Source organism: Triplophysa dalaica, chromosome 2, assembly GCF_015846415.1.
Source record: "Triplophysa dalaica isolate WHDGS20190420 chromosome 2, ASM1584641v1, whole genome shotgun sequence".
Lineage (NCBI taxonomy): Eukaryota > Metazoa > Chordata > Actinopteri > Cypriniformes > Nemacheilidae > Triplophysa > Triplophysa dalaica.
Genome location: NC_079543.1, coordinates 23411992 through 23437216, shown reverse-complemented (window position 1 = coordinate 23437216; position 25225 = coordinate 23411992). Strand labels below are relative to the sequence as shown.

General features: G+C 39.7%; 1 protein-coding gene across 3 annotated transcripts; it reads left to right on the top strand.

Annotated features, from left to right (window-relative positions):
* Window positions 1-271: 271 nt before the first annotated feature.
* On the top strand, window positions 272-16162 carry pcdh10a (protocadherin 10a). 3 transcript variants are annotated; one of them, XM_056734927.1, is made up of 5 exons: window positions 272-3247; window positions 4185-4243; window positions 4612-4718; window positions 12674-12831; window positions 15250-16162. In XM_056734927.1, exons 1-5 carry the CDS (start codon window positions 758-760, stop codon window positions 15301-15303), a joined length of 2868 nt encoding a protein of 955 aa, XP_056590905.1. In that variant the 5' UTR covers window positions 272-757; the 3' UTR covers window positions 15304-16162. The 3 variants fall into 3 exon arrangements, with proteins under 3 accessions (XP_056590905.1, XP_056590897.1, XP_056590889.1); XM_056734919.1 differs by having other exon boundaries at window positions 12674-12991; XM_056734911.1 differs by lacking the exon at window positions 15250-16162 and having other exon boundaries at window positions 12674-15241.
* Window positions 16163-25225: the final 9063 nt, after the last annotated feature.

Sequence of the window (25225 nt, the reverse complement as noted above, 5' to 3'; positions counted from 1 at the left end):
TTTCAAAGCCCCAGTTATCGTGTTCTCTCTTGCTAATATTTACCTTGAGAGTGTCTGTTTGACTTTATAAGACATTTAAATCAATTCTCATTCTCCGTTTAAAGAGAGGAGCGCTGGAGTGGGCTTGTGGGTGCGCGCTAAAGAGGAGTTTGATTGACGTGCCCTGGGTCCAATCAGCTGGCGTAGCGATTGCAGCCCGGGGTGTCTATTGGCTGCTGTTGGCAAGAGCTCTGCGCAAAACAACGCACCGACGCTCACTCTCTTTGCAGAACTCGACTAGGAGACACCTACGGATTTCTTAGCATCATACACATATTGTGTGGACCATTAGAAAACTACCTGTAGAAAGTGTTATTTATCTGCAATAGATCGCTACAAGGATTTTATTTGTTTGTTCACAAGGAACTGACTGATCCACTTACTGGGCTGAAGAGTTTTGGAAAGATTTTGCTCCCCAGCATTAAGGATTTGGGCATCTGTAGATTCTGCAATGTCTTGCTCTGACGCACGGACTACTAAATTGCGCTTTCCCTGAGACATCCCTATATCAAATGGCTATAGACTTTGCGCATGAGGCGACATGGTTTCAGGCTGACGTGCCATACCGGAGCCTTCGTGTTCATTTGGAAAGTTGCACCTTGCGTATGTTTTTTTGGACAAAAGCAATGGGTAGTTCCTAAGCTGTGACGGGAAAAGAAGACATACGCGGAGAGCGAGAGCGAGAGCGAATAGAGTGGAGTACACTTGTTGTTTGGAAATGATTTTGATATTTCTCTTTTTCTCGATCTTGGATGGAGGGTTATCGCAGATACACTTCTCGGTTCCGGAGGAGCAGGCGCGCGGGACGGTTGTGGGAAATATCGCCGAAGATCTGGGACTGGACATTACCAAACTTTCCGCGCGCCGTTTCCAGACCGTGCCTAGCTCGCGCACTCCGTACCTGGAGGTAAACTTGGAAAACGGGGCGCTGGTGGTGAACGAGCGCATCGACAGAGAGGAGATATGTCGCCAGACCGTTCCGTGCCTCCTGCACCTCGAAGTGTTTTTGGAGAACCCGCTCGAGCTGTTCCGCATCGAGATCGAGGTGATGGATATAAACGACAATCCTCCGAGTTTCCCGGAGACGGACATCACCGTGGAGATCACCGAGAGCGCCACACCGGGCACCCGGTTTCCAGTGGAGAATGCCTTCGACCCAGATGTAGGGACTAATGCCCTGAACACCTACGCCATTACCACCAACAACTACTTTTACTTGGACGTACAGACGCAGGGCGACGGCAACCGGTTCGCGGAGCTCGTGCTGGATAAGCCCTTGGACCGGGAGCAGCAGGCGGTGCATAGGTACGTGCTCACCGCCGTGGACGGAGGGCAGCCGCAAAGAACCGGTACCGCATTGCTGGTGGTTAAAGTATTGGACTCCAATGACAACGCGCCCACATTCGATCAATCCGTGTACTCTGTGAGCTTGCGTGAGAACTCTCCCGTTGGCACGCTCGTTATACAGCTGAACGCCACCGATATGGACGAGGGCCAAAACGGAGAGATTGTTTACTCTCTGAGTAGTCACAATCCGCCGCGCATTCGGGATCTGTTTAACATTGACTCGCGCACCGGTAGGATTGAAGTGACCGGCGAGGTGGATTACGAGGAGAGCAGCACGCATCAAATCTACGTACAGGCTAAAGACATGGGACCGAACGCTGTGCCCGCGCACTGCAAAGTTTTGGTTAAACTGATAGACGTCAACGACAACACACCGGAGATCAGTTTCAGCACCGTCACAGAGTCGGTGAGCGAGCAGGCTGCCCCGGGCACGGTGATCGCTCTGCTGAGCGTGACAGACCGTGACTCCGGGGAGAACGAACAGATGACCTGCGAGTTGCACGGCGAGGTACCGTTCAAACTCAAATCGTCTTTTAAAAACTATTACACCATAGTCACGGACGGTCCGCTGGATCGCGAAAAAGCGGAGTCGTACACGCTCACGGTGGTCGCGAAGGATAAGGGGGTGCCCTCTCTCTCCACAAGCAAGTCTATCAAAGTTCACGTTTCGGACGAAAACGACAATGCCCCTAGATTCATGCAGTCGGTTTACGACGTGTACGTCACGGAGAATAACGTCCCTGGTGCGTACATTTACGCGGTGAGTGCCGTCGACCCCGATGTTGGACAGAACGCATATGTCACTTACTCCATATTGGAGTGCGAAATACAGGGTATGTCCATTTTAACCTACGTGTCCATCAACTCCGAGAACGGCTATCTATATGCGCTACGCTCTTTCGATTACGAGCAAATTAAAGAGTTCAGTTTTATGGTGCACGCCAAGGACTCCGGATCCCCAGAGTTAACGGCCAATGCCACCGTTAATGTCATCATAGTGGACCAGAATGACAATGCCCCGTCAATAATTGCCCCCCTGGGCAAAAACGGTTCCGCGAGGGAACATTTACCCCGGTCGGCCGAACCGGGATACCTGGTGACTCGTATCGTCGCCACAGATGCGGACGATGGCGAAAACGCGCGCCTGTCCTACAGCATCCTGCGGGGAAACGAGATCGGAATGTTTCGCATGGATTGGAGAACCGGCGAGCTGCGCACCGCGCGACGGGTGTCTAGCAAACGGGACCCGCCGCACCCGTACGACCTGTTGATTGAGGTGCGTGATCACGGCCAGCCACCCCTCTCGTCCTCGGCGAGCATTAACGTGGTGCTCGTGGACAGCATAGTGGAGGGCCGCAGCGGAGACAGGGGGTCTGTTAAGTCAAAAGAGGGCTCGCTGGACCTGACGCTGATCCTTATCATCGCGCTCGGCTCTGTGTCTTTCATCTTCCTCCTCGCTATGATCGTGCTGGCCGTGCGCTGTCAAAAAGACAAGAAACTAAACATCTACACGTGCATGTCCGGAGATTCGTGCTGCCAGTGCTGCAGTCGCCAAGCGCGCGGGCGCAAGAAGAAACTCAGTAAATCGGACATAATGCTCGTGCAAAGCACTAACGTGGCCAGCACCGCGCAAGTGCCAGTGGAGGAGTCGGGTAACTTCGGTTCCCACCACCAGAACCAGAATTACTGCTACCAGGTGTGCCTGACACCGGAGTCCGCCAAAACCGACCTGATGTTCCTCAAACCGTGCAGCCCGTCCAGGAGTACAGACGCGGAGCACAACCCGTGCGGCGCCATCGTTACCGGATACGCGGACCAGCAACCAGACATAATCTCCAACGGAAGCATTTTATCAAGCGAGGTAAAAAGCATATCATTACCTAATAGAGTCAGACCTTAGTTTTAATTAATTACATTACCAAACATTTTCAGGGTTAATGTAGCTCAATGGTGGAGCACTGCTTTAGCAGAAGAAGATGTTGCAGGTTCGAGTCCTAAGCGTCATCCAGAAATGTACTGAACAAACCTTAAATTTATTGTAGCATGAATCTCATAACATTAATTATTACCAGTTAGTGTGCATCCAGATGCCTCATGTTATTAATAAATCAATTTATTTATTTAGAATATAAAACACGACTCGCTTCTATTATATAAGATGCATTTTTGATAAAAAGCTATGGTTCCATAATGAGGCAAAACTTTGTGAAATTCATCTTAACATCTCTCTATCTCTCTACACATATGCCCCTTAGAAAGCAATTTAGTACGTTTCCTGTGTAATCCAGTAGCATCCTCTTCTGTTGGTAGTGTCAGATCCTAATCATCTGCCTGCTTGTGACTCATGTAGCGGTTTTAACGGTGTTGCTCCGGGCTGTTACGTGCTATTTTCAGAGGCTTTAATTACACCACAGGGTCAGTTACATATGATGCTGCGCTACCTGCCAACACGCTCCTCTTCTTCCCCATCTTTCCCCTCTGCCTCTGAGGCAGGAGCGGTGTGATCTTAAGTAAGCCCCCCCATCCAACAAGTTCTACTTTACTACCCACTGGCACGCTCTGTAAGGGCGTAGCGTGCTGGAGTTCAGTCTCAGCTGGGAGGGGGAGTGTATTGGATGGGAGTTTTAAGTATGCCAAGCACACAGTTGCTGGGTATCAGTGGAACAAAGGCGGTTCTATGGTTGAGGTGCTGTAGAGCCTGGTCAGAGCAGAACAGGGACCTGACCGGTGTTTCAATGTGAAGCATTACATTTTTTTTTTTCAGAATTATCACTATCATTATTGTTGTTGTTTTTTAGACCAAACACCAGAGAACTGAGCTCAGCTACCTGGTGGATAGACCACGTCGTGTTAACAGGTGAGATGATTCCTCCAATTCACCATTCAAACACACACCCACTTTTTCTTAGTTATCCACCTTGGGAAATTTCGTAGACCTCACTTGTTTTTATATGTAGCTAATGTTAAAGATTTATTTTTAATAAACAGTGACAGAACGAAAGCAGTATAGCCAATGTGGACCCCAGCCAACGTCTGACTCAGCTACTTTGTTGTCTTTATGTTGCAGAATGCATTGTGAATAGCTAATTTAAAGCAATTTAATTGACAATTTATTTGAAACGATTAAATCAAAAATAAATAGTCAAAATACGTCAAGTGAAAAAAGAGACATTGTGAAAGCTCCAATGAATGAACGACTAATAAATGATGAAAACTGTTTTATAGTTCAGCATTTCAAGAGGCAGATATCGTCAGTTCTAAAGACAGCGGACACGGAGACAGTGAACAGGGAGACAGTGACCACGACGCTACCAACCGGGGCCACACGGCTGGTGAGTCAATTACCGTTTTCACATCTACCGTTGACCTTGCCGTGTCGTAAACCGTACACTATTAAGTAGAGGAGACAGGTGAAAGACCATGGGGATTGAACGCTGCGGAGTAATATAAGCAAAAACAGACTTTGGGAAATTGTTTGAAGTGCCTCTTACACGTTGTTGCTTTGAAAGAAACACGACAAGCCTTCGACGGATTCTGGCGGAGGATCAATAAAGGGGCTGCGTGGAAATTATACATCTGTCAACAGAGCTAAACGGATTTCAGTCGATGCCACGGACGAGTCTGGCTCGTCTGACGGACAGGCTTTCTGAAGCATTTAATGAGCATTTGAAAGCTTCCCTGGTAACAAACCAGCTGCCCACCTCCAGCCCCAAACACAATTATTCTTCCATTCATATCAAATGCCGTAAACGTTTGATTCTTACGCAGAGAAATGGCAATCATTCGTCGGAGCCAGATTTGATTTTGTTTTGTTGATTCTTTATTTATTTATATTCAATTTCGCCAGCTTTTATTACTTTCAGGTTCTGTATTTCATTTCGGCTTGTTTATTGATCAAGGCATAGCCAGGGAATACGTTTACGACTTTGACTGGATACGGCTCTGACCTTTCTCTCCAAAGAATCATGACATTCAGCCTCCAGTTTGGCAAACAGATAGACGATGGGTTGCCAGATATTACGTATGCGCCGCACACAATGGAATACAAATGCAACCGAAAGTGCGTGCGGCGAACGTGGGTAACTGTGGCATGAGGCAACCGACCGTGGGAGGGCCTTGTCTTTCTGGGGAAAAAATGAGAAGGGCGAGAAGGAGCGAGTGAGATTTGTTTTTTTCCAAACTTATTAGAGCATCAAGGAGGTAAAACGAGATGATGTGGGTGTTTGTCCTTCCTCTAGCCGCTCTCCTCTGGGTGTGTGTTTGGCAAGCATACCGTTTCTGCACTTTCCTTTCACCGCCTGTCTCTGCGTAGCCAATTATCACAGCGAGGTTAAGATGAAGGCCCGGGACACTGACAGGGGGGGAACTGCAACATTAACAACCACTTACACGCACACAAACACACACCCACTGTTTCCATCACACATGCCTTTGTCTCCTCCCTTTGTTCTTACTGCTTCAATTTGGGGAAATCAGTCTAAATTAAGAAAAGCCTGGCCAAGAACGACAGCCAGATATCGAGAGAAAGATGGAGCCAACGAGAGCGTGAAGTGTTTGACGCTGGGAGAGCGAGGCCCATGGGAAGGGCCTTTTTAGATGACTGTTATATCTGCATTTGTTTTCAATGAAGATAGAGGCGTGACAAATTGCACAATTAGATCAACACGAGTGAGCGATAGATTGATGATTATCTATAAATGAGAAACGCGTGGTGATGACGTTAATCAAATCATTCCTGTCACTGTCATTTAATGCTATCACATCGGCATCAGAGGAACAACACACACGGATGATGCTAGAAACAGTGAGAGGCAGTGTTAGGGAAGATAACTAGATTATATAGTCAACTGAAGGAAGGAAACCTTTTTTAAAGTGTAATATGATTGAGATTATATAATTTATACTGCCAATCAAAGAAATATTTGTCTGGCACTTAAACACAGATTTCAATTATACTAACAGGATTCAAATTAAAACAATTTTAAAGGGTTAATATAGGATTTAAGGGGATTTAATAGTTCAACCAAAAATGAAAATGCTGTCATCATTAATTCACCCTCTTTTCATTTTTAAATCTGTGTAACTAACGTTTTGATGCAGTACGCAAAAGAAGATATTTTGAAGAATTTTGGCAATTTAACAACGGTGGTCCCCATTGGCTTGCACAGGTCTTGTGTTTATACAAGGAACCGTAGTTCTTCGGTTACCAACATTTTTCTAAATATCTTATTTTTGTGTTCTGCATAAGAAAGTTTTGGGTAAACTATCCCTTTAATACTAAATTATTTGGATAAATAAGTAAAAAAAAATTTTTTTATTGAAACATTAAACTAAATAATTTTCTACAAAAGGATGTTGCAATGCAAGACACTAAACCGTTCATTTGGTCTGGTGTGTTTACTGTGTGTGCATTATAGAACGACAACAAGACTTCCTGTCTAAGTGGGCGGTTCTTGGCTAGTTTAAGCTGCAAAACTTATTTTTAACCGCAGTCACAAGTCTGAGACTAGATCCTTTCCAACACTGTTAAAACATTGACAATTGGCAATTTCAACGGGTTATGATTAAATGTACAGATTTTGTCTCCTGCCGAGAGCCGAGACATTTATTTTGTCTAACGACAGGTGTTCACAAAGGAAATTTTGCCCATCAGGGCTTTGGCAGTGTTTTTCCGTTTCTTTTCTGATACTTTTGCACACCGTTGATAAAAGATGTGATGAGGTCTCCAGAAGGGAAAATGCAAGAGAGGCGGAAATAGCACAAAATAACCCAAACACACACACACGTCTGATTTATTATCTCCATGGGGACAGTCCATAGGCGTTATGATTTTTTATTCTGTACAAACTATACTTAATCCCCTAACCCTACCCCTTTACCTAAAGATCTAGGAAAACTAAGCATTTTTAGATTTTCAAAAAAATATTGTTTTGGACGATTTATAAGCTTTTTTACCCATTTGTACCTCAATTTTGGTCCCCACAGTGACACGAGTCCCCATAAGTTGGTGTGTATTCAGGTTAAGGTCCCCACCGGGATATAAAAACAAAGCCACTCACAGACAGACACAGAAACACATACACAGTGGGATGCAGAGCTTAGTTAGTCAGTTTTTCAACTCAACGCAGCATCTCTCTCCCTCTAGATGTTTGTAGCCACGGCATCCACTCAAAGCAGTAATGTTTTTAATTAGATATCCACAGTGAGGATATCTAATCATCTACAAGTCTAATATTACAGGATGTAATGGGCAGTTATGTAAATAACCGGTGCCGGGATGTAATATTTGTGGTTATTTGTTTGTTTATTTATTGGTAGTAAAAAAATAGAATTGAATCCATAGCACAGAACCAGCCACACTGTATCCTCATGTGAAAGAATGGAGAACAGAACAATTAAGTGCAATCTACGGAAACATTTTTCGCAGCCTCAGATAGGTGATATATTTTAACTTGGCAATTTTTACTTGATTTTTCACAGTTAAACTAACAGCAGATTTGATTTTTGTTTTGTTAATCATTTACTATACAAGATGTTCTGGTGGTTAAATAGCATTAATTATGGTAAAAAAATAGAAAAGGTAAATTGCATTATAATATCATCTTCATTTTTGAAACATAAAATACAAATCGTACCAGACAGCTCAAATTAGAAATCATTATTACAGGCATTGCAAACTGAGTTACTTAAATGCTTCATTTTTGGAAATTTCAACTTGTGCAATTTTCTAACTTGATGTCTTCAACAAACGTCTTGCGAAAACTGGACACTATTCCACCGAATTACAATAATAAAACAAGATTTGCAGTCTAAAATTAAAAGTTACAGAAAGGATGTCATCGAAATGTATAATAAATTAGCCATTCTTGCATTTATGTGCAGGCAGAATTATGCAGGTCTTTACGGTCTTTGTAAATGTGAAGCTACTTTTAAAGGGATAGTTCACCACAAAATGAAAACGAATGTCATTAATTACTCACTCTCTTGTTGTTCCAGCCCTGAATGAAGTCCTTTATTTGGTTGAACACAGAGAAAGATATTTGGAAGAATGCTTGTAACCAAACAATTCTTGAACACCATTTACTACCATAGCAGGACAAAATGACAATGATTGCCAAAAGTGCCCCACAACTGTTTGCTTTGCTACATTCTTCAAAATATCTTCTTTTCTGTTCAACCTAACAAGAAATTATAAAGTATTTTTTCGTACTATTGTAGTCAATAGGATCCAATAACTGTTTGGTTCCAAGCATTCTTCCAAATATCTTTCTCTGTGTTCATCCGAACAAACTGAACAAATTTATATAGTTTGGGAAAAACTTGATGGTGAATAAATGATGACAGAATTTTTATTTTGGGGCGAACTGTCCCTTTAATGCACCCACAAAGGAAGTTAGGCGAGGACCCGCAAAACTTGCTGCTTAATGTGTTATTTACAGACCGTTGATTTCACCTACAAAAGCAAGCTTTAGTCAGATGGTTTCAGGACTTACAGTATGCGTCACGAGTCTCTGGGTCTAACTGTGATATCGATGTGAATGTCAAGCTGTGAGCTTCTGTCTACTCACTCTGTTGGGATATTTAAAGACTGTTCATCTAATTACATTGAGTTCGGTTGTATTCTATCATGTTTATCTGAGTACTTGATATTGATGGTCGCAGTAGGCACGGATACCTGCCTTAAAAAGTCTCGTCTCCATGTACACATGTGTATCTCGATATAGTAAAATGTGGGACTTGGGTTGTGGAAATGATATATGGATTTCATGAGACAACAGAGCAGATCTGCATTCTGGGTATGGTTTCAGATGTTGAATGTGTAAAATGAGATGGTTTGCTGAACCTGTAAGAAAGACAAATCACGCACGAGATGTCTTTAATATCTCAATGGCCACTATTTGACAGCAGTGAGATTAAATGGATAGCAAATGGAGACTTTGCTTAAGTCTCCTGCTGCTCAGATTTCTCCTTTATAACCCCAGATATCACATTTCTCCCAGAGTTTCAGAAGATATTAATGTCAACAACTGTGCTCGCATTCGCAAAACTATAAAAATGTCCAGACAAGAGTCAGAAAGGAAAAAAACATTATTTACTCACCCTCATGACATCTCACATTTTTTTTCTTTCAACTTCAAAATATTTTATTTATATTATATCATTTTATAAAAAAATGATGTCATTCTCATTAAAGCACATACATACTGTATATCAGTAACGTCTTCTGAAGTAAACGATAAGTTTGTAGGAGAAAGTATTTGGACTAGTAAACTGAAACCAATACAAACGCAGTGCTAAAATCAAATATGGCGGAATGATGATTGGTTCTTCAGTGTTTTGTGACAATTTTTCGTGTAACATTTAGTCACAAGACCACAAATATATTCTGAAATTTTGATCCGAGTTTGTTTACATTACAGAACTATTCCAGATACCTACAATCCAACAGACCTCATTACCTGTTTTCTTAGTTTACGTTTTTGGTATCCCGGCAATGAAAGGTGTTACAAAAAAGCTGTTTTCACTAACGCACAATATAAAAAAATACATCTATAATAGAATATAAATATTAATTAGCACAGAACCTTGGTTAAGTGCATTCAATCTACCATGCTTTATATATCTGTAGATCTCAAAGCAGCGCTAACAACCCATTTCACGGTCACCGACGTAAATCATTGCAAGGCTTCTACACGAATCCTCTGCTTGCACGCACGCACACACAGACAGACACATGGGAGCACACACACAGACAGTATGGTGAGGTTTATCAGTAGGCCAGATTTGTCTAACTAGGTCCTTTGATCTCGCTCAGAAAAGCCTTCTGCCACAAGGAATTAAAGATTAAAGATTGGCCTGACATGCATCCACCCCACCCCTATCTCTTCTTCTGTCTGTCTTTGACCCTCCATCTCTCATCTTCTATATCAGCCTATACACGGTTTCATCCTGTCCTCTATATCTTTTTCCCATTTCCCTCTGTATTTAAGAGCATCCCCTGCTTTCACCCGCTGAGTTTGACCTTGGTGCAAAACTCCACTAAAATGACTTTAATACTTATCGTTTTGGGGCGCAAGTGCAGTTTGCTGAACAATGCAACATTATGTAGCAGTACTGTATAGTAATGCAATTTCTATAAATAGCTTTCTTGCTTGATTTATTAAATATAGTCCTGATTCACTTTTTAAGTGTACATTGACTAGATGATCAATTCTCTTGTTTGTTTAGTCAAATAAGTTCTAGCTATAACCAGACAGATGACCCTCATTTATTTTACCTGTCCAGGTTTGATCTAGGTATCTCCAACGTTACTTTATTCTTCATTTAAGTAATATTGCAAATAAAGCTTTAAAGGGATAGTTCACCCATAATGAAACTTCTGTCATGAATTACTAAACCTCAAGTTGCTCCAAAACTGTATACATTTTTTTGTCCTGTTAAATACAAATAAAGTTATTCAGTAACATGTTAGCAACTGACATTTCTGGTACACCATTGACTACCATAGTAGAAAAAATTAACTGTTTGTTTTCCGAAATTCTTCAAAATATGTTTTCTACTATAGTAGTCAATGGTGACCCAGAAATCTTAGTTGCAAACATTCTTCTAAATATCTTTCATTGTGTACAACCAAACAAAGAAATGTATACAGGTTAAGAACAACTTTAGGGTGAGTAATTCATGACAGAATTCAAATTTTGGAGTAAACTATTCCTTTAAGGCATATACATACACACAGTACATACAAAACCCTTTAATCTGATTATTTGGAATAAAACTCTTCCAGGACCAACAACGTGCATCCATTAACATGTTCACATGGATTGCAAAATTGAAACATAATGTGGGCCAGCTTCAAACCTAGATCTCCCATAACGCATACTGACCACTAAGCCACAAAGCCGACTTCTTTCTCCCCTTTTCATACCTCTGTTCATGATCATCATCTTTCTCCGAATTCTGAGTTGGACTTCAAGTGCTAAGCACAGTCGAAATGTTTTTTAGCCCATTGTACATCCTGTTCTTGCTGCATATAGGCTCATAGCCCATGGCCCTTATTACAGTTCAGTATTACAGTATGACGCATCATTGCTGTCTGCCCTTCTCTTTCATTTATTCCTCTTTCAATCTCCCCCTCTTTCTTCTCCTCTGAAACCGGCTAATTATCATGCTCTGTGTAGTCATTAGCCAAAAAAGCACAAGCGTGTGTTTTGGAAGACCGTTTCTCCCCGCGTCCTGTGTTTTGGTGGCATTGCCGAGCGTTTGATTGAGGGACTTGAGAGACCCGCAGATGAGAGTCGTGGTGAAAATAATAGCATGAAAAGAGCATGAAAATATCACAGCAGATTCGTTTAATTTCATCTGGTGGGAGGGACACGCATGGGCGGAGGAGGAAAAACAAAAGGCTGGAAGGTTCGCCGCTTTTGTGGATGTAACCGTCCTTCTTATAGCGGGCCGCCTTCTAGTCAATTACTGTGCTTTGCTGAAGCCCGCAAATGACTGCAGCTGATTATAAAAAGAGTAAAAAGCCAGCAATGCGTCTCTGTCTCCGTTTAAATAATCATCTCCATTCAAATATGAATAATTTCAGACTCTGTGCTTCGGATAATTCATAGTAATTTCGCCTTTATCTGTTTTTCTTTGTGATACTGTTGACATTGAACGGCTAAGCAGGAGAGCAGATGATGAAGTGAGAGCTGGAGATCTCGGAGTGTGTGGATGTGCGAGGCATCTGCCGAGCTTATGCACATGGACCATTCTCTCGTGCAAATTTACTTGATCAACCATAAGAACATCATCCTAGCCTACATATACAATTATACACAAAGTGTGCTGTGACTTTTCCTTAAGCTGAATCATATAGCCCTCTATTTAGGTCGTTTTACAATTATGTGTGGTTTTAAAGTTGTCTTTTTTATCAGAGACATTTATTTATTTACTTGAAAATACAACTACATTTTCTTGCCCTGCAAAATGACGCCATGGTGTTTTTTTGGTGAAATTTTCCAGTAAAAATGATTCAAGATTAATTTTCACTAAAAATAGTGAGTCTTGTTTTGTCGTACTATGCCAGCAATTCTTTTCATGTGTTTTAAGAATTTAAAATAACTTACGGTTAACTATTAAAGGGTGCTTCACAATGCTATGGAAGAAATGTTTTTAGTCTAAATGTTTTTCTATTAAAGAAAAGTAATAATTGCTTTAGCAAGCAATCCAAATTGTTGGCTCGCTTTCGTGTCACTGGCATGAAGGTAACGCCACGCTTCCCCGCTCTGTGTCTCCTCAGGGGCTGATCTTTTCTCCAACTGCACAGAAGAGTGCAAGGCTCTGGGTCACTCCGACCGATGCTGGATGCCCTCTTTCATGCCCAGCGACAGTCGCCAGGGTGCCGATTATCGCAGCAACCTGCACGTCCCGGGGATGGATGCGGTACCGGACACTGAGGTACAGGAGAGCGTGGTTCCGGCCGATGCGTGCTTTGGGCCTGATGATAGATCATTCTCTACGTTCGGCAAAGACAAGTCACACCACGGCACGCTCACACGCCACGAGCTACACACACTCTTACCAAGCGCGAGAGCGCCTCACAAACCCAACTACCTGTGTGAGTACTCACTCAAACTGTACGATTTCTGAATCCCCCTGATCTGATTTATTGATTCACAGACATCTGTTCTGAATCTAACCCATGGCTCTGTTGTATATACCTATCTATATTTCTAAAAGAAAATGTAATCCCATTTCTCGAAACAGTATTGCTTCACCTCTTCTCTCACTCTCCAATTTGTTTTCCCCTTTCCTTCAAAACCAAAAAGGTGACAACAAATGTATAATATATGGACATATCAATAAAGTACTTTTTTGAGTGAAAATGTGGAGTTGTGTCCAACATTTTGTCCTCCCAATGCCCTCTAAATTGTCCCACCCTAAGCATCCGATGACACCTATTGAATAATGCTCCATTACAAATTTACTTGATCAACCATAAGAACATCATCCTAGCCTACATATACAATTATACACAAAGTGTGCTGTGACTTTTCCTTAAGCTGAAAAATATATACGTCTTAACATAAGCATGGTATGCCTATACAACATCTCTCTTCGCGATGCTAAGGTTTTACTTGATGAATTTGTATATGTTGTATTGTGAAGGTAAAAATATATTCATAATGACCCTAAAAGGTATTTGATAATCAGTTATATATTTTGATTAACACCCAATTTCGATCAATTTAAAGGAACAGTTCAATAAAACAGAGAAAGATATTTAGAAAAATGCTTGGAACCAAACAGTTCTTAGGCCCAATTGACTACCATTGTCGAAAAAATGACAATGGTAGTCAAAAGTGCGCAAGAACTGTTCGCTTTTCTACATTCTCCAAAATATCTTCTTTTGTATATTCAAGAAATTTATAAAGCAATTTTAAGAGCGTGTTGATAATCTCATTGGTTCTCGCATGTTGTAGTAACAAGAACCATTAAGATTTAGCTTGCTTATATACTGTACATCTGGGATGGCATGACTTATAAGACAATGTTCATACTTAAGTGAACTATTAATTTATCGACACACTATAATCGCAATAAGGCATAACAAATACCTTCAGAATACAGTACAGTATAAAGTATATCAAGTGTTTCCATAACATCATATGGTTCTACTCATAGATCTCAGCACATCTTCAATACATTAAGGAGCATGTTTATGTTATAATACACATCAATGTACAGCATTCCATATGGAATGGTTGTATGCATCATGAATTAAAGCACATTCATCACACTGTTATATGCATTATCCTCCATGCATATACATGAGTGATAAATTCCTTAAGTGTTTAGCCGTGTGTCTATCATCATGCACTGTATCCATGTGGGTTCTAATTGCCATATGTCACAGTTGTACTGTAATCACGCTTGTGACAGCAGTCAAAGCGGCCTGCCTCCTTGACTCTGATTATAGCATGCAAACTGTGGCAGCGTACGCTCACGACAGCCGAGACATCCCGCACTTTTGGCTTCTCTCTTCATCTTTATTTAGTACAGTATACTGTAGTATGACCTACTACACTGAAGAAGGAAGAAGCGTACACCTTTATGCGTTTGTGTTTTTGTATGACACATGGATATAATGGAGCATATATCCAGAAGTCCCGCCTCCATCTCATTTGCATAATTTTGTTTTTATGGGTATGTCATACTTTGATAAAGTGTCAAATTTGAGTACATTCTCACAAGCAGTTTTTTTTGCACACTGCCAGAATGTTGCTTGGGTACTTTTTAAATGAATTTCTGAGGTTTATGTAAACTCGTGGTTATCTTTGGATGTTGCTTCAGAGAATTTCATAATGTCTCTTTGAGCGTCTTGTGTGATATCGCCTTCACAATAATTCTATAAAAATAAAATTCGTACATGTTCAACACAGTATCATCATGCAAAACAGGATCAACAATCGTGTGTTACAGAATAACACACAACCAAAGCAGAGTAATACAAATAGCCAAAGTAACATATTTTCTAAATAACATAAAATTCCTGTTACATATATGACCTTTGATGTGGGTATCACATACAATATGTTTGCTCTAATATATCCAAATATAATACTAAATCGCAGACTTATGTAATTTATATAATATTGCCTTACACCAACACACAAAAACATCCAAAGATAACGAAGGCTTTCCAAATCCCCTTGAAGCGAAGAGCAAACAACAACAAAAGCGTTTTGATGGCGTGTGCATAAATGCATCCAGTAACATTTCCCTTGTGAGACAAAATTTGAGAAAAGCCATGTAAATATTGGTCGGACGAGTGAGATCTCATTTAATGTTCTCTGCCTGTTTTCTGTCCTTCAGCACGCAAAAGGATTTCCTAGCACCTTCCGTGTGGACATTCCTGAAAAAGCGTGAGTTTGCAGTTACGCAAGCGGCCAAAAGCTCAAGCTGTTCTTTTTTAAAAACTCTCCTCCGTTCGTTTCTTACCGAACTCAATAATCACGGCCGATCCGGTCGCTCCCAGCTCTGTTGGACGGCCGAAACAGATTAAATCGGATGCCATCCGATGACGTAAGGACCCTGAGAATTCTCAGCAGGACTGAGAAACGCCGAGAAACCTTCCAAAAAGTGGATGAGTGCGTGGAAGAACGGAGGACCAAGAGTGATAAAGAGACAAAAGGAGAACGATGGAAATATCAACGGACACTGTTTAATATCACTCTATTCGCTGTGATCAGTGTGTCTCTGTTTACAGCCCATTGTAAACTTAATCAACAATCTGAGCCCTTTACCCGTCTCAACACACATACACAGACACCCACACATATATATACTGTACAAACTGTAAGTGTACAAAGAGCAGCCCAACAATGTGCATTATAAACTCAACTATCCGTTTTAGACTTGACTGTTTTCTATAGTCGTTTATTTTTTTCCTAATCAGTGTGGTCAAGTGTTCTTCTGGAACTACTATCTTTAGAAAAAGAGTGGACGTGGAGGACAAAAAAAATACTGTCCTCTCATTTGCCTACGAATACATCATCAGACATTGTGCTTCTCTTCACGTGTGCAAGTGTGTACTGTTCTCTTTTAAAGCTTCAAATAACTATGAATCTATAACTATATATATATGTATAAACATATATATATATATAATATATATATATACTTTTTTCTGAACCTGTGTAGCCCATTGGATAGTTTCCTAAACACCATATTGCCATAAACCAATACAAAGTGCTGAAAAGACTTGCATTAAAAGTGGGGCTTTAAATTGTGTGGCCTCTCTCTCTGTAAGTACAAAACTCTTTCATGCCGTAGTCATTTTTTGCGCAACTGCACGCATGCACACATTACATAACAAATACTGTTTAGAACACAATACTATGTTGGGAGAGCCTGCCGATTTCAGAAAAAAACTTCCTGAAGAAGAAAGCGTAGGGTGTATCGTAGGGTTCAAAACAATATGAAACACCAAACGATCACAAAACAAAAAAGATTGCTTTGGGGCCTTACAAAATGTGTAACGACACAATTTGCCTACTTGACATTTATGTAAAAGACCCCTATCCTTTTTTTACGTATGCTTTTTTTACGTCAACAACTATTACAGTTGACCCTTGTCTTAATATATGCGCATTTTTGACCATTTCTAAATGGATGATATTGATAGGAACCAGCACATAACCATACTAGTTTTCTTCATAGCAACACTTTTTTTTTCATGAAAACGTTTTTGACATGGATGACTTTAACCAAAGTTAAATAAGAGCTTAGCACATTAAAACTGTTTAAAAATCATATCAGGGTGAGTGAAACCTTGATGACCCAAAAATGAAAACTCACCCTCAAATGGCTCCAAATCTGTATAAATGTCTTTGTTCTAACCAAACAGTTCTTGGCCACCATTGACTGCCATAGTAGGAAAAATTTAAATGGTAGTCAAAAGTGCCACAGAACTGTTTGCTTTTCTTACATTTTTCAAAATATATTTTACTGTGTTCAACAGAACTAAGAAATTTATAAAGCAATTTATTGAAATCAATGGTGGCCAAGAACTCTTTGGTTACAAGCGTTCTTCCAAATATCTTTCTTTGCGTTCATCAGAATAGCGAAGTTTACAGAGATACACAACATGTCCATATACTGTAGCACCTCAGTCATCCCAAAGAACCACTGAACCAAAATATGGTTCTACAAAGCACTAAAAGTCTTCCCTCATGATTACGAGCCAAGAACCATGTAATTATGGCTCTATTCGTTTTTAGAGTGTGGGCGAACTGTCTCTTTAAGAAGTTGGCTGATTCAAAAAAGCATAATTTTTTTGGCAAATCGTAGACAAATGACGACTGTACTAGATGCTAAAAGTTTGATTTATGTTTAAATAAATGATCCACACTAAGTTTTAATTTTTTTCCGCAGTTAAAATAGTTTTACTATCATTCTAAAATGTGGATAAAATAGGAGTGATTCTAAACTTTTGAACTGAAGTGTATATATAAAACACATATCTGAAGGGCACATAAGCTGAAAGGCTAGATCATTTAAACCAATCCAGAACATCTTTTACTTCTTGGCCCAAATGATAAGCAAGCGTATGAAAGAGTCTGATTGCTGTATTTATTCAGGCCTGCCACACTGACTGTGATTAGAGAGCTGTTTTGGACAGAAACTTCTCCGGCCCTGTCTCCAGTGTTCCTGATTGGCCATTAGCACGGAGAAAAAACAGCCCATTTTAAGCCATTGGTAAAATCAGCATTTAAAAACAAGGCTTTGAAATGAAATCTCCTGCATGACTAATCAGTTACAGAAAAACATCAAGCTCTCCATTTACTAAGAGGACAAATATGCTAGAAATTACTTTTCACTTGCACAGAATGGACACAATGGGTCCTCACAACAGCAGAATGAGGGCTTTTAGCAACAGATGAGCTCTCCATTTAGACCAGCCTCTGCGTGTGGCTTATGCATGCATCGCTGGTTTAATCATTTGGCTGTAAGGCCCAACCCACGATTCAGCCAAAATCATTTTTAATGATAAAACGTGCTTTTAATGTTTGGATAATGTGCATTATTGTTGTTTTGGCAGTATTTAATAGTATTCTAAATGATCAGGATATATGAATATGAATATGAAATATGAATATGAATAACGGACATATAATTGTGTAAATTCCATAATGACAAACTGGTTTACATTTAGATTAAGGCAGGCACCTTCATACAAAGCAACTTATTGCGCATTTTAAGGTATACATTTTAAATCGGTATGTGTGTTCCCTAACAATTAATCCGTCAACTTTTCGGTATGAATGCGATGCTCTTACAATTTGACTAACTTGCAGAACACTACTTTAGCAACGGCAAGGTCATGGGTTCGAGCCCCACACGGTTTCAACAGCAACAACATAAAAACACGTTATGTGGCGCAAACTTCACTTCTGGTAGACCTCCACAAAGAATCAATAACAGCCGACTAATTTAAATTGAATTCATTAAGTAATATAGAATACAATATTAAAATAAATGAATATTTTCATAGATTTAAGATAAAATAAGTTGTTAAAAAAGTCAACTTCAGGCCAGGCGTGTGCGTCTGGTGATGTTCATAATGAAAAAATACAAAACAGGACAAACAGTGTCTGCCAAATGCATAAATTTACCTTATATTACAGTTCTGTATACTACCCGGGTTTTACTCAAATTGTATATACAGAATTTATGTTTTTTATTAATAATCGCTAGTGATTTCTTGCTAAAAGGTTTTAGCTTATTTTATGACAAACAGTGCAACAACAGATTCGACATCACTCCAAAAAGATGCTGCTGTTCTCCGAAAATCCTATTAGAGAGCAAAAAAAGGCCTTTAGAGGACCGTGACAAATTTAGATTCATGATAATTTCTCTCAGGACCTGCCTGTGTTGTCTGAGGTTATGACTGGTGTGTCCTCAGGGATTTCTGCGCATGACCTGTGTGCTTCTGGGTACACCTTGACTCCGATGGAAAACAGCAGAGCTGGTTTTCAACATTCTCCAAATGCCAAGAATAAGATATCTGCTTTCTCTCAAGTCACAAGGTAGCTGTGGGAGGGGGTTTTAAATAGGGGCCGCTACCACGAAATGTCAGACAGGCACAGCACTGAGATAAAACCGAGGTCAAGAGATATCAATGTAACGCCGAATGACCACAGACAAAGACGTGCTATCAGCCCATCTACCTCATTCTGTCCCTCCTCTGGGCTGGTGTATTCCACAAAGACACTAGCTGGAGAAGATCATGCCAACAAGTGAGTGATTGTAAGCTTTACGTCTCTCTTATCAGGTTTCGCTCTGGAGTTTGTCACGAGATGCTTGGCCGATCAGAAACACAGCCTTTACTTTAAAACAAAGTGTTCAAGCATGCGATGGTGGAGGGGTGGATCGCAATAAGAACAATTAGAAAATTCATTAAATTCCAATGAGGAAAACCTTGGGAGCTTTTGATTTTAGGTGTCGAGTGTTGATTTTCAGATGAATTTCTTATTGAATTACAATCAAGCCTAATGAAAATCCACAAGGTCCACAGTACCCACATGCTCTAGTCATGGTCATTCTCAGGAACCTGAGGCTGTATCTCAGTTCACCTATTATAGTAAAACTATGCACATTTTAGTGCACAATAAAAGAGAATGCAGGTACTTGGACATAGTGACGTGCAACAAAAATGAATATTTTTCAACTACTTGCATTTAAGCTTTTTTTCAATATTTCTTTTGATATTAACAAAATCATAACATTGACTTTTGCCCGATGACCATTATATAAACTGTAGGTATGTGTTGTGTAAAGGTTTGTGTTTGTGCAGAAAAATAAATTTAATTAAAAACTTTGAATTTCCAAAACAAAGCTTTAAAATGTAAAAAACTCATATCAACTAACAGTGAAAGATTTCAGATTTAATGAAATGATTTAAAAGGCCATAGTGTTTAATGCAATTATGTGTATGAAAAATATTTATATTGTATCACAGTTAAAAATCTATAAAATAATGTGACTACGTTTCATGACACATCTTGAAAAGATCGGAGCCAAAAGCAGACCTTTGACTATCTGATACTAACCTAATGATAAAGACTCAAACAAGCAGAAGACAGGAGACAAAAGACAGACCTATTCACAAGCGCACTCAAACAGCAAGCACACATTCGCAGACTAAAAGCACAAAAGCTAAATGCTAATGTCTGACACCTCCAGCATTTAATGGAACATTCACTAATGAGTAACTATGGGTTGAATCAATCACACCCTGTACCGCCACAAACTATCATCGGAAACCCAGTCAGAAAATTGAACATCAGCTGGCATGAAGCTGGCCTACGCACATATTTATAAAGTACTGATCTGATATCTTTCATTATGCTGTGCTGTAAACAGAAAGCATTCCTGCTGCTCCTCATCCACATCCAAAGCATTCAATAAAGCTGCACATCAGGAGCACCTTCTGAGGGAAATATGATATCAGTTTAGCCCGAGATGAATCGATTAGTACTTAATGAACACCTGGGTGGACCTAATTTCTGCCGAGAATAAGTGAGAGAGCGAGCGAGAGAGAGAGAGAGAGAGAGAGAGAGAGAGAGAGAGAGAAAATGTACATCCAAATATATATTCTGAGTACCCGCATAAAGCATAACTAAAGAGCAACATTTGCATTTCTTGAAGGGCTTGTGAATGTTAGCGACTTACACAAGAAAAGCCAGGTAATGCAAAATAATGGTGTCATCGCTGTGCATTCTAAAATAATGACTCATTTTCTTCACACAGGTTTACCAAACACATTTGCCTTTGGATGATGGCATATCCAAAACTCTCTTCATTGGTCTTATGCCAGTGTTGCCGGGTCTGGGTGGCCGGTATCAAAAATAACATATTTACACAACACCCATTCTAGCAACAGGAAGTCCCGCCTACCAGTAACGGAGCCAATCAACACTAAAGACTCTCTGGGGGAGGGGCTTTGCACAGTGTGTCGTGAACGTCATACTAATTTCATACACTGGATCTTTAACTGCTTTGAAAAGCTTTTATCACAAAACAAGAGATGCAATTTATACCTGTCTAATAATAAAAACCTACATATCAAATTTAAACTTTTCAGACAATATCAATAATGCAACTTTAAGACAGTTGAGGGACAGAGGTTCCAGAGAGAGAGACGAACGTTTGAACATTGTATTTTCCCAAGAGAAAATACAAGCAGATCCATAATGTAGCGCCTGTCCAAGGACAAGAATAGCGAGGGAAAAGCAGAAATAACCCCTGTAACAGCAACGTGGAAAGAGTGCCGACAGAGTCAGTCTGAGGACAAGCATATCAGCTAATTCACACACACCTGGTGTGCGCACAGCCTCTGAACATTGATCCCGGCTACACCTACCGTGGTCACACGCGCAATAAAATTGTGCTATACCTCCACGATGAAATTTCAACACGAACCTACTGTGCTGTCAAATTAAAACACTATTACGGGCAATTCATTGTGGGAGACCAGCGCTTCCTGTGGGGTAAAGACCTTTGCTGTACTTTGTACCTGTATGAGATTTACAATCTCAGTGGGACTAACCTGGTTAAATAATAGTTGATTAAAAAGGTGCTCGAAAGGAACGCTAAAGTTTTGGGCCATTTAAAGGGTTGTGCAGCTGAATCCCAGTCGGTAGCGACACACACGGCTCTTAAATTGCACCTCTAAGCTATGTCGGGAAAATGGGCAGAGCATGAATTCCAGTGTATCGGCATTTGTCTGGGGTAATGGAACGCTCATGTGAGCAAGTTATATCGAACATAATGCAAGTAAATATGAACTGCGCCAAAAAACAAATTAAAGCTGATGTTTGTTACTTCTAAGTGTTCTATCTTTGGCATTAAGATTTCTTTGTCTGATTTATGAGAAAAAAATCACTTTCTGTGTTCCACATGAGAAAGGAAGATATAAGGTGAGTTAATGTACATATACTGTACATACGCCTTCACATAGACATGGACGGTATTTGCATTTTAATTAGATGAAGTCATCATTACCAGTTAACTAGTTTGACTTATGAACAGGGTTGGGTAAGCTACTTTAAAAAAAGTCATTAACTGCTAATTAAATTGTCCACTTTGTATTTAAATTACTCACTAATTTCACTGTCTGAATTACTCATTCTTTTGTTAAAGTCGCATTAACCTTGGCCACATGTACAATAGGAAATCGACTCTTTAAAAGAGTTACATTTCAAAACTATCCAGAACATTTTTATTTAAACATGGCATGTAACAAGCTGTAAGTATCACATATATTTTCATTTAAAATATTCATTTTAAAAAAGAGGTAAAAGAATGATCGTCTGCTTTACTTTTTAATGGGAACATTTGATTACACATTTAAAGTAGTTCAACCAAAAGAAAAAAAATGATGTCATCATTTACTCACTACTCTTGTCATTTCAAACCTGTATAACATTCGTTCTTTTGCAGAACACAAAAGAAGATATTATTATGAATGCTGTCCCCCATTCACTTGCATTGGTTGTGAGTCCATACAGAATGGGGGCCAGTGCTGTTCGGTCACCAACTTTCTTAAAAATGTATTCTTAGTGTTCTGTGGAAGAAAAAAGGTCAAACAGGTTTAAAATGAACATTTGAACGAGTAAAAGATGACAGAATTTTTCTTGGTGAACTAACACTTTAAGGACAGATTTGACCCAGATCAACTCGATTGCAATTCAATTTAAATGTTACTGGTTTTCTCACCTCTATCAATATTAAACAATGATATGGCACTACAACAATGTTTTAGAAAAGTAAAGAACCAAACTAACTAAAAACTTTCACTCTTGCTGTTTACACAGTAATATGACTTAACAACAACATCTTTATTAATTTCTCTCTCTCTCTTTCTTTCTCTCTCTGTCTCTCTCTCTCTCTCTCTCTCTCTCTCTCTCACGCTCTCCTTTTTTTACAACTACACGCAGTCTAACAATAAAACAGATGTAAGCAAAGCAATGCTATGGAGACACATACAAACTTGATAACATCTTCATGAGCAAAAAGCTATTTGTGTGTGTCGATATGTTAATGTGCCACGAGCATGTCTGACAGGTATGGTTTGTACCTGTCCTGTATTTCTCTCAGGGTACAATTACTGTTCGTACTACACAACCTTACCGCAGAGTAACAGTATGATGTGTGACAACACACACGCTGGCAAAACACTTATTCCATACTTTATGGGGACTTTACATAGGCAACGTATTTTACTGTACAAACTGCATATTGTATCCCCTAATCCTATCCCTAAACTAGACCATCAAAGAAAACTGCATTTTTACTTTTTCAAAATAAGCAATATTTAATTATTAATCAAATGTAGAAATTTCGTATACATTACACACACAGAGAAATCCACATCATTATTTAAAACGTTAACCTCCTTCCTTCCTCGAAACTACCTCTCTTCACTTCTGGTCACAATGGTTTGAGGGCTTCATGACTGACTGATTGCAAACTGCCTAACAAATCTGACTCGATTTTGTTGGCAATACCCAACATTTAAGGATCCAATCATTTCCCTACATTTTTTTCTCATTTCAGAAGTTGTTTCATTCGGATACGGAAATAAGCTACTGCCGTTTCATGCCGACTTTAAGTCTCTTGTGCCTCGTGTGAGATCTGACAAACGTCTCCATTAAAGTTTCAGAATTTATCTCAACAGTGTCACAAACTGAGTTCACATTTGCTTACAAGTGTACATACAAATCAATATTACAGAATATTTCATAATGAATTCAAACATTTCTCTTCAGATTTACTCAAATCCAGATTATTTTACCTATACAATCTACATTCATTTTAAGATCCATACTCCAAGTTAGTTAGCCTCCGTAAGATTCTTTATAAACAATTTACAGAGAAACATCTGAGACTACGCTGATGCTTAAATGAAACACATCTAAGAACTTCTGAGTAAAGAGCGAACCCTGAGCAAAAACATCGCTTTGGCAGTAACCTCTAAAGGTGGATAGATAATCTGTCAAACAACTTGTCTTTTAGCTGGAGACTGTCTAAGAAATGATTTTTTTGGAACACGGAGAGCACATTATGCAAGCATAAAAACATTTGACATCGAGATAAATGGAAATGCTAATGGTTCGTTTTTTCTCAGGATTGTTTTGGTCCTAAAACTACCCCTAACCATATACCTTCCTCAAAAGGGAGCTATATGAGTCAACTTCCTAACCCAAACACCCTGCTTGTGTCTAAAATCTCATTGGTTGTTTCTATGTAGCAAGAAGAAAACTGATACAGAAACATGTCCTACTTGGAAAAATCCCCATCAACATGTAAAAACCTGAGAAATTGTGGCACATGTGATACAAAATGCACATAAATCTACAAGGACACGTTCACTCAAACACATCCTATTTATAGAACCGCAAACCGGTTTCACATCTATAATTGAGCAATTTCCAATAATCTCTTTGTATGTGTGACATCAACAAGAAATACAGATTCACACATGCACACACATACAAAGAAAACAACAGGGGGAAAGACGAAATAGGAGAATGCAAAAGAATAAAAACTGGAAGTCCTACTTCCGTACGGAAAAATAAAACAATCTCCAACCGTCTCTGACAGCTTTCCACAACGATTACCCAACAAGCAAAGAAGATACAAGTCGTGTCTCTCTTTTTAAGCTTAATGTGCTCATGCACAAACACAAGAGCACACACATTTCCCTATGTAAGCCGAAACGTATGAAGGCCTGTCTTCGACTGTTAGACCGAAGCATTGAATGTGGAAAGCAGCGGTCCTGCGTGTTGGGCTAACTGCTGTGCTGCCGTACCAACTAGCAATCTGTTGCATGCGGTTAAATCATTTCATGCATATACTAGATTCATTTGCATGGGAAGTAGAACGCGCTGAGGCACTGTCACAAAAACAAACACACTCCATTCCCCATTCACACAGAGACAGATTCATGCAGTATGCTCCTCCACATACTCGAGAGATGGTTGATGTATTTACTATAATCTCATGATGGCTTTGTTGACAACATAGGGTACATATTGTATTAATTATATACATTTTCATTTTGCACCTATTATGCCATTAGAGCCACAATGGTTACAAACTCTCTTTTCACCTGTACACTTGTATTATGAGTGTGATTCATTGGCCGAAACAGTAAAACACAAAATAAACCCAATTAAAGATGCCTTTGGCTTATATCATTATAATTTTTCATGTAAAGGAACAGTTCACCCAAAAACATCTTATCATTTCTATATGAATTTCTTTTTTTGGTTGAACAGTTTGT

Excerpts from the sequence above, each read along its gene's own strand:
- pcdh10a (XM_056734911.1), top strand. The coding sequence starts at position 758 with ATGATTTTGATATTTCTCTTTTTCTCGATCTTGGATGGAGGGTTATCG. Across the intron at positions 3,248-4,184 it reads GAAGCATTTTATCAAGCGAG|ACCAAACACCAGAGAACTGA; the intron begins GTAAAAAGCATA and ends GTTGTTTTTTAG. Across the intron at positions 4,719-12,673 it reads CAACCGGGGCCACACGGCTG|GGGCTGATCTTTTCTCCAAC; the intron begins GTGAGTCAATTA and ends GTGTCTCCTCAG.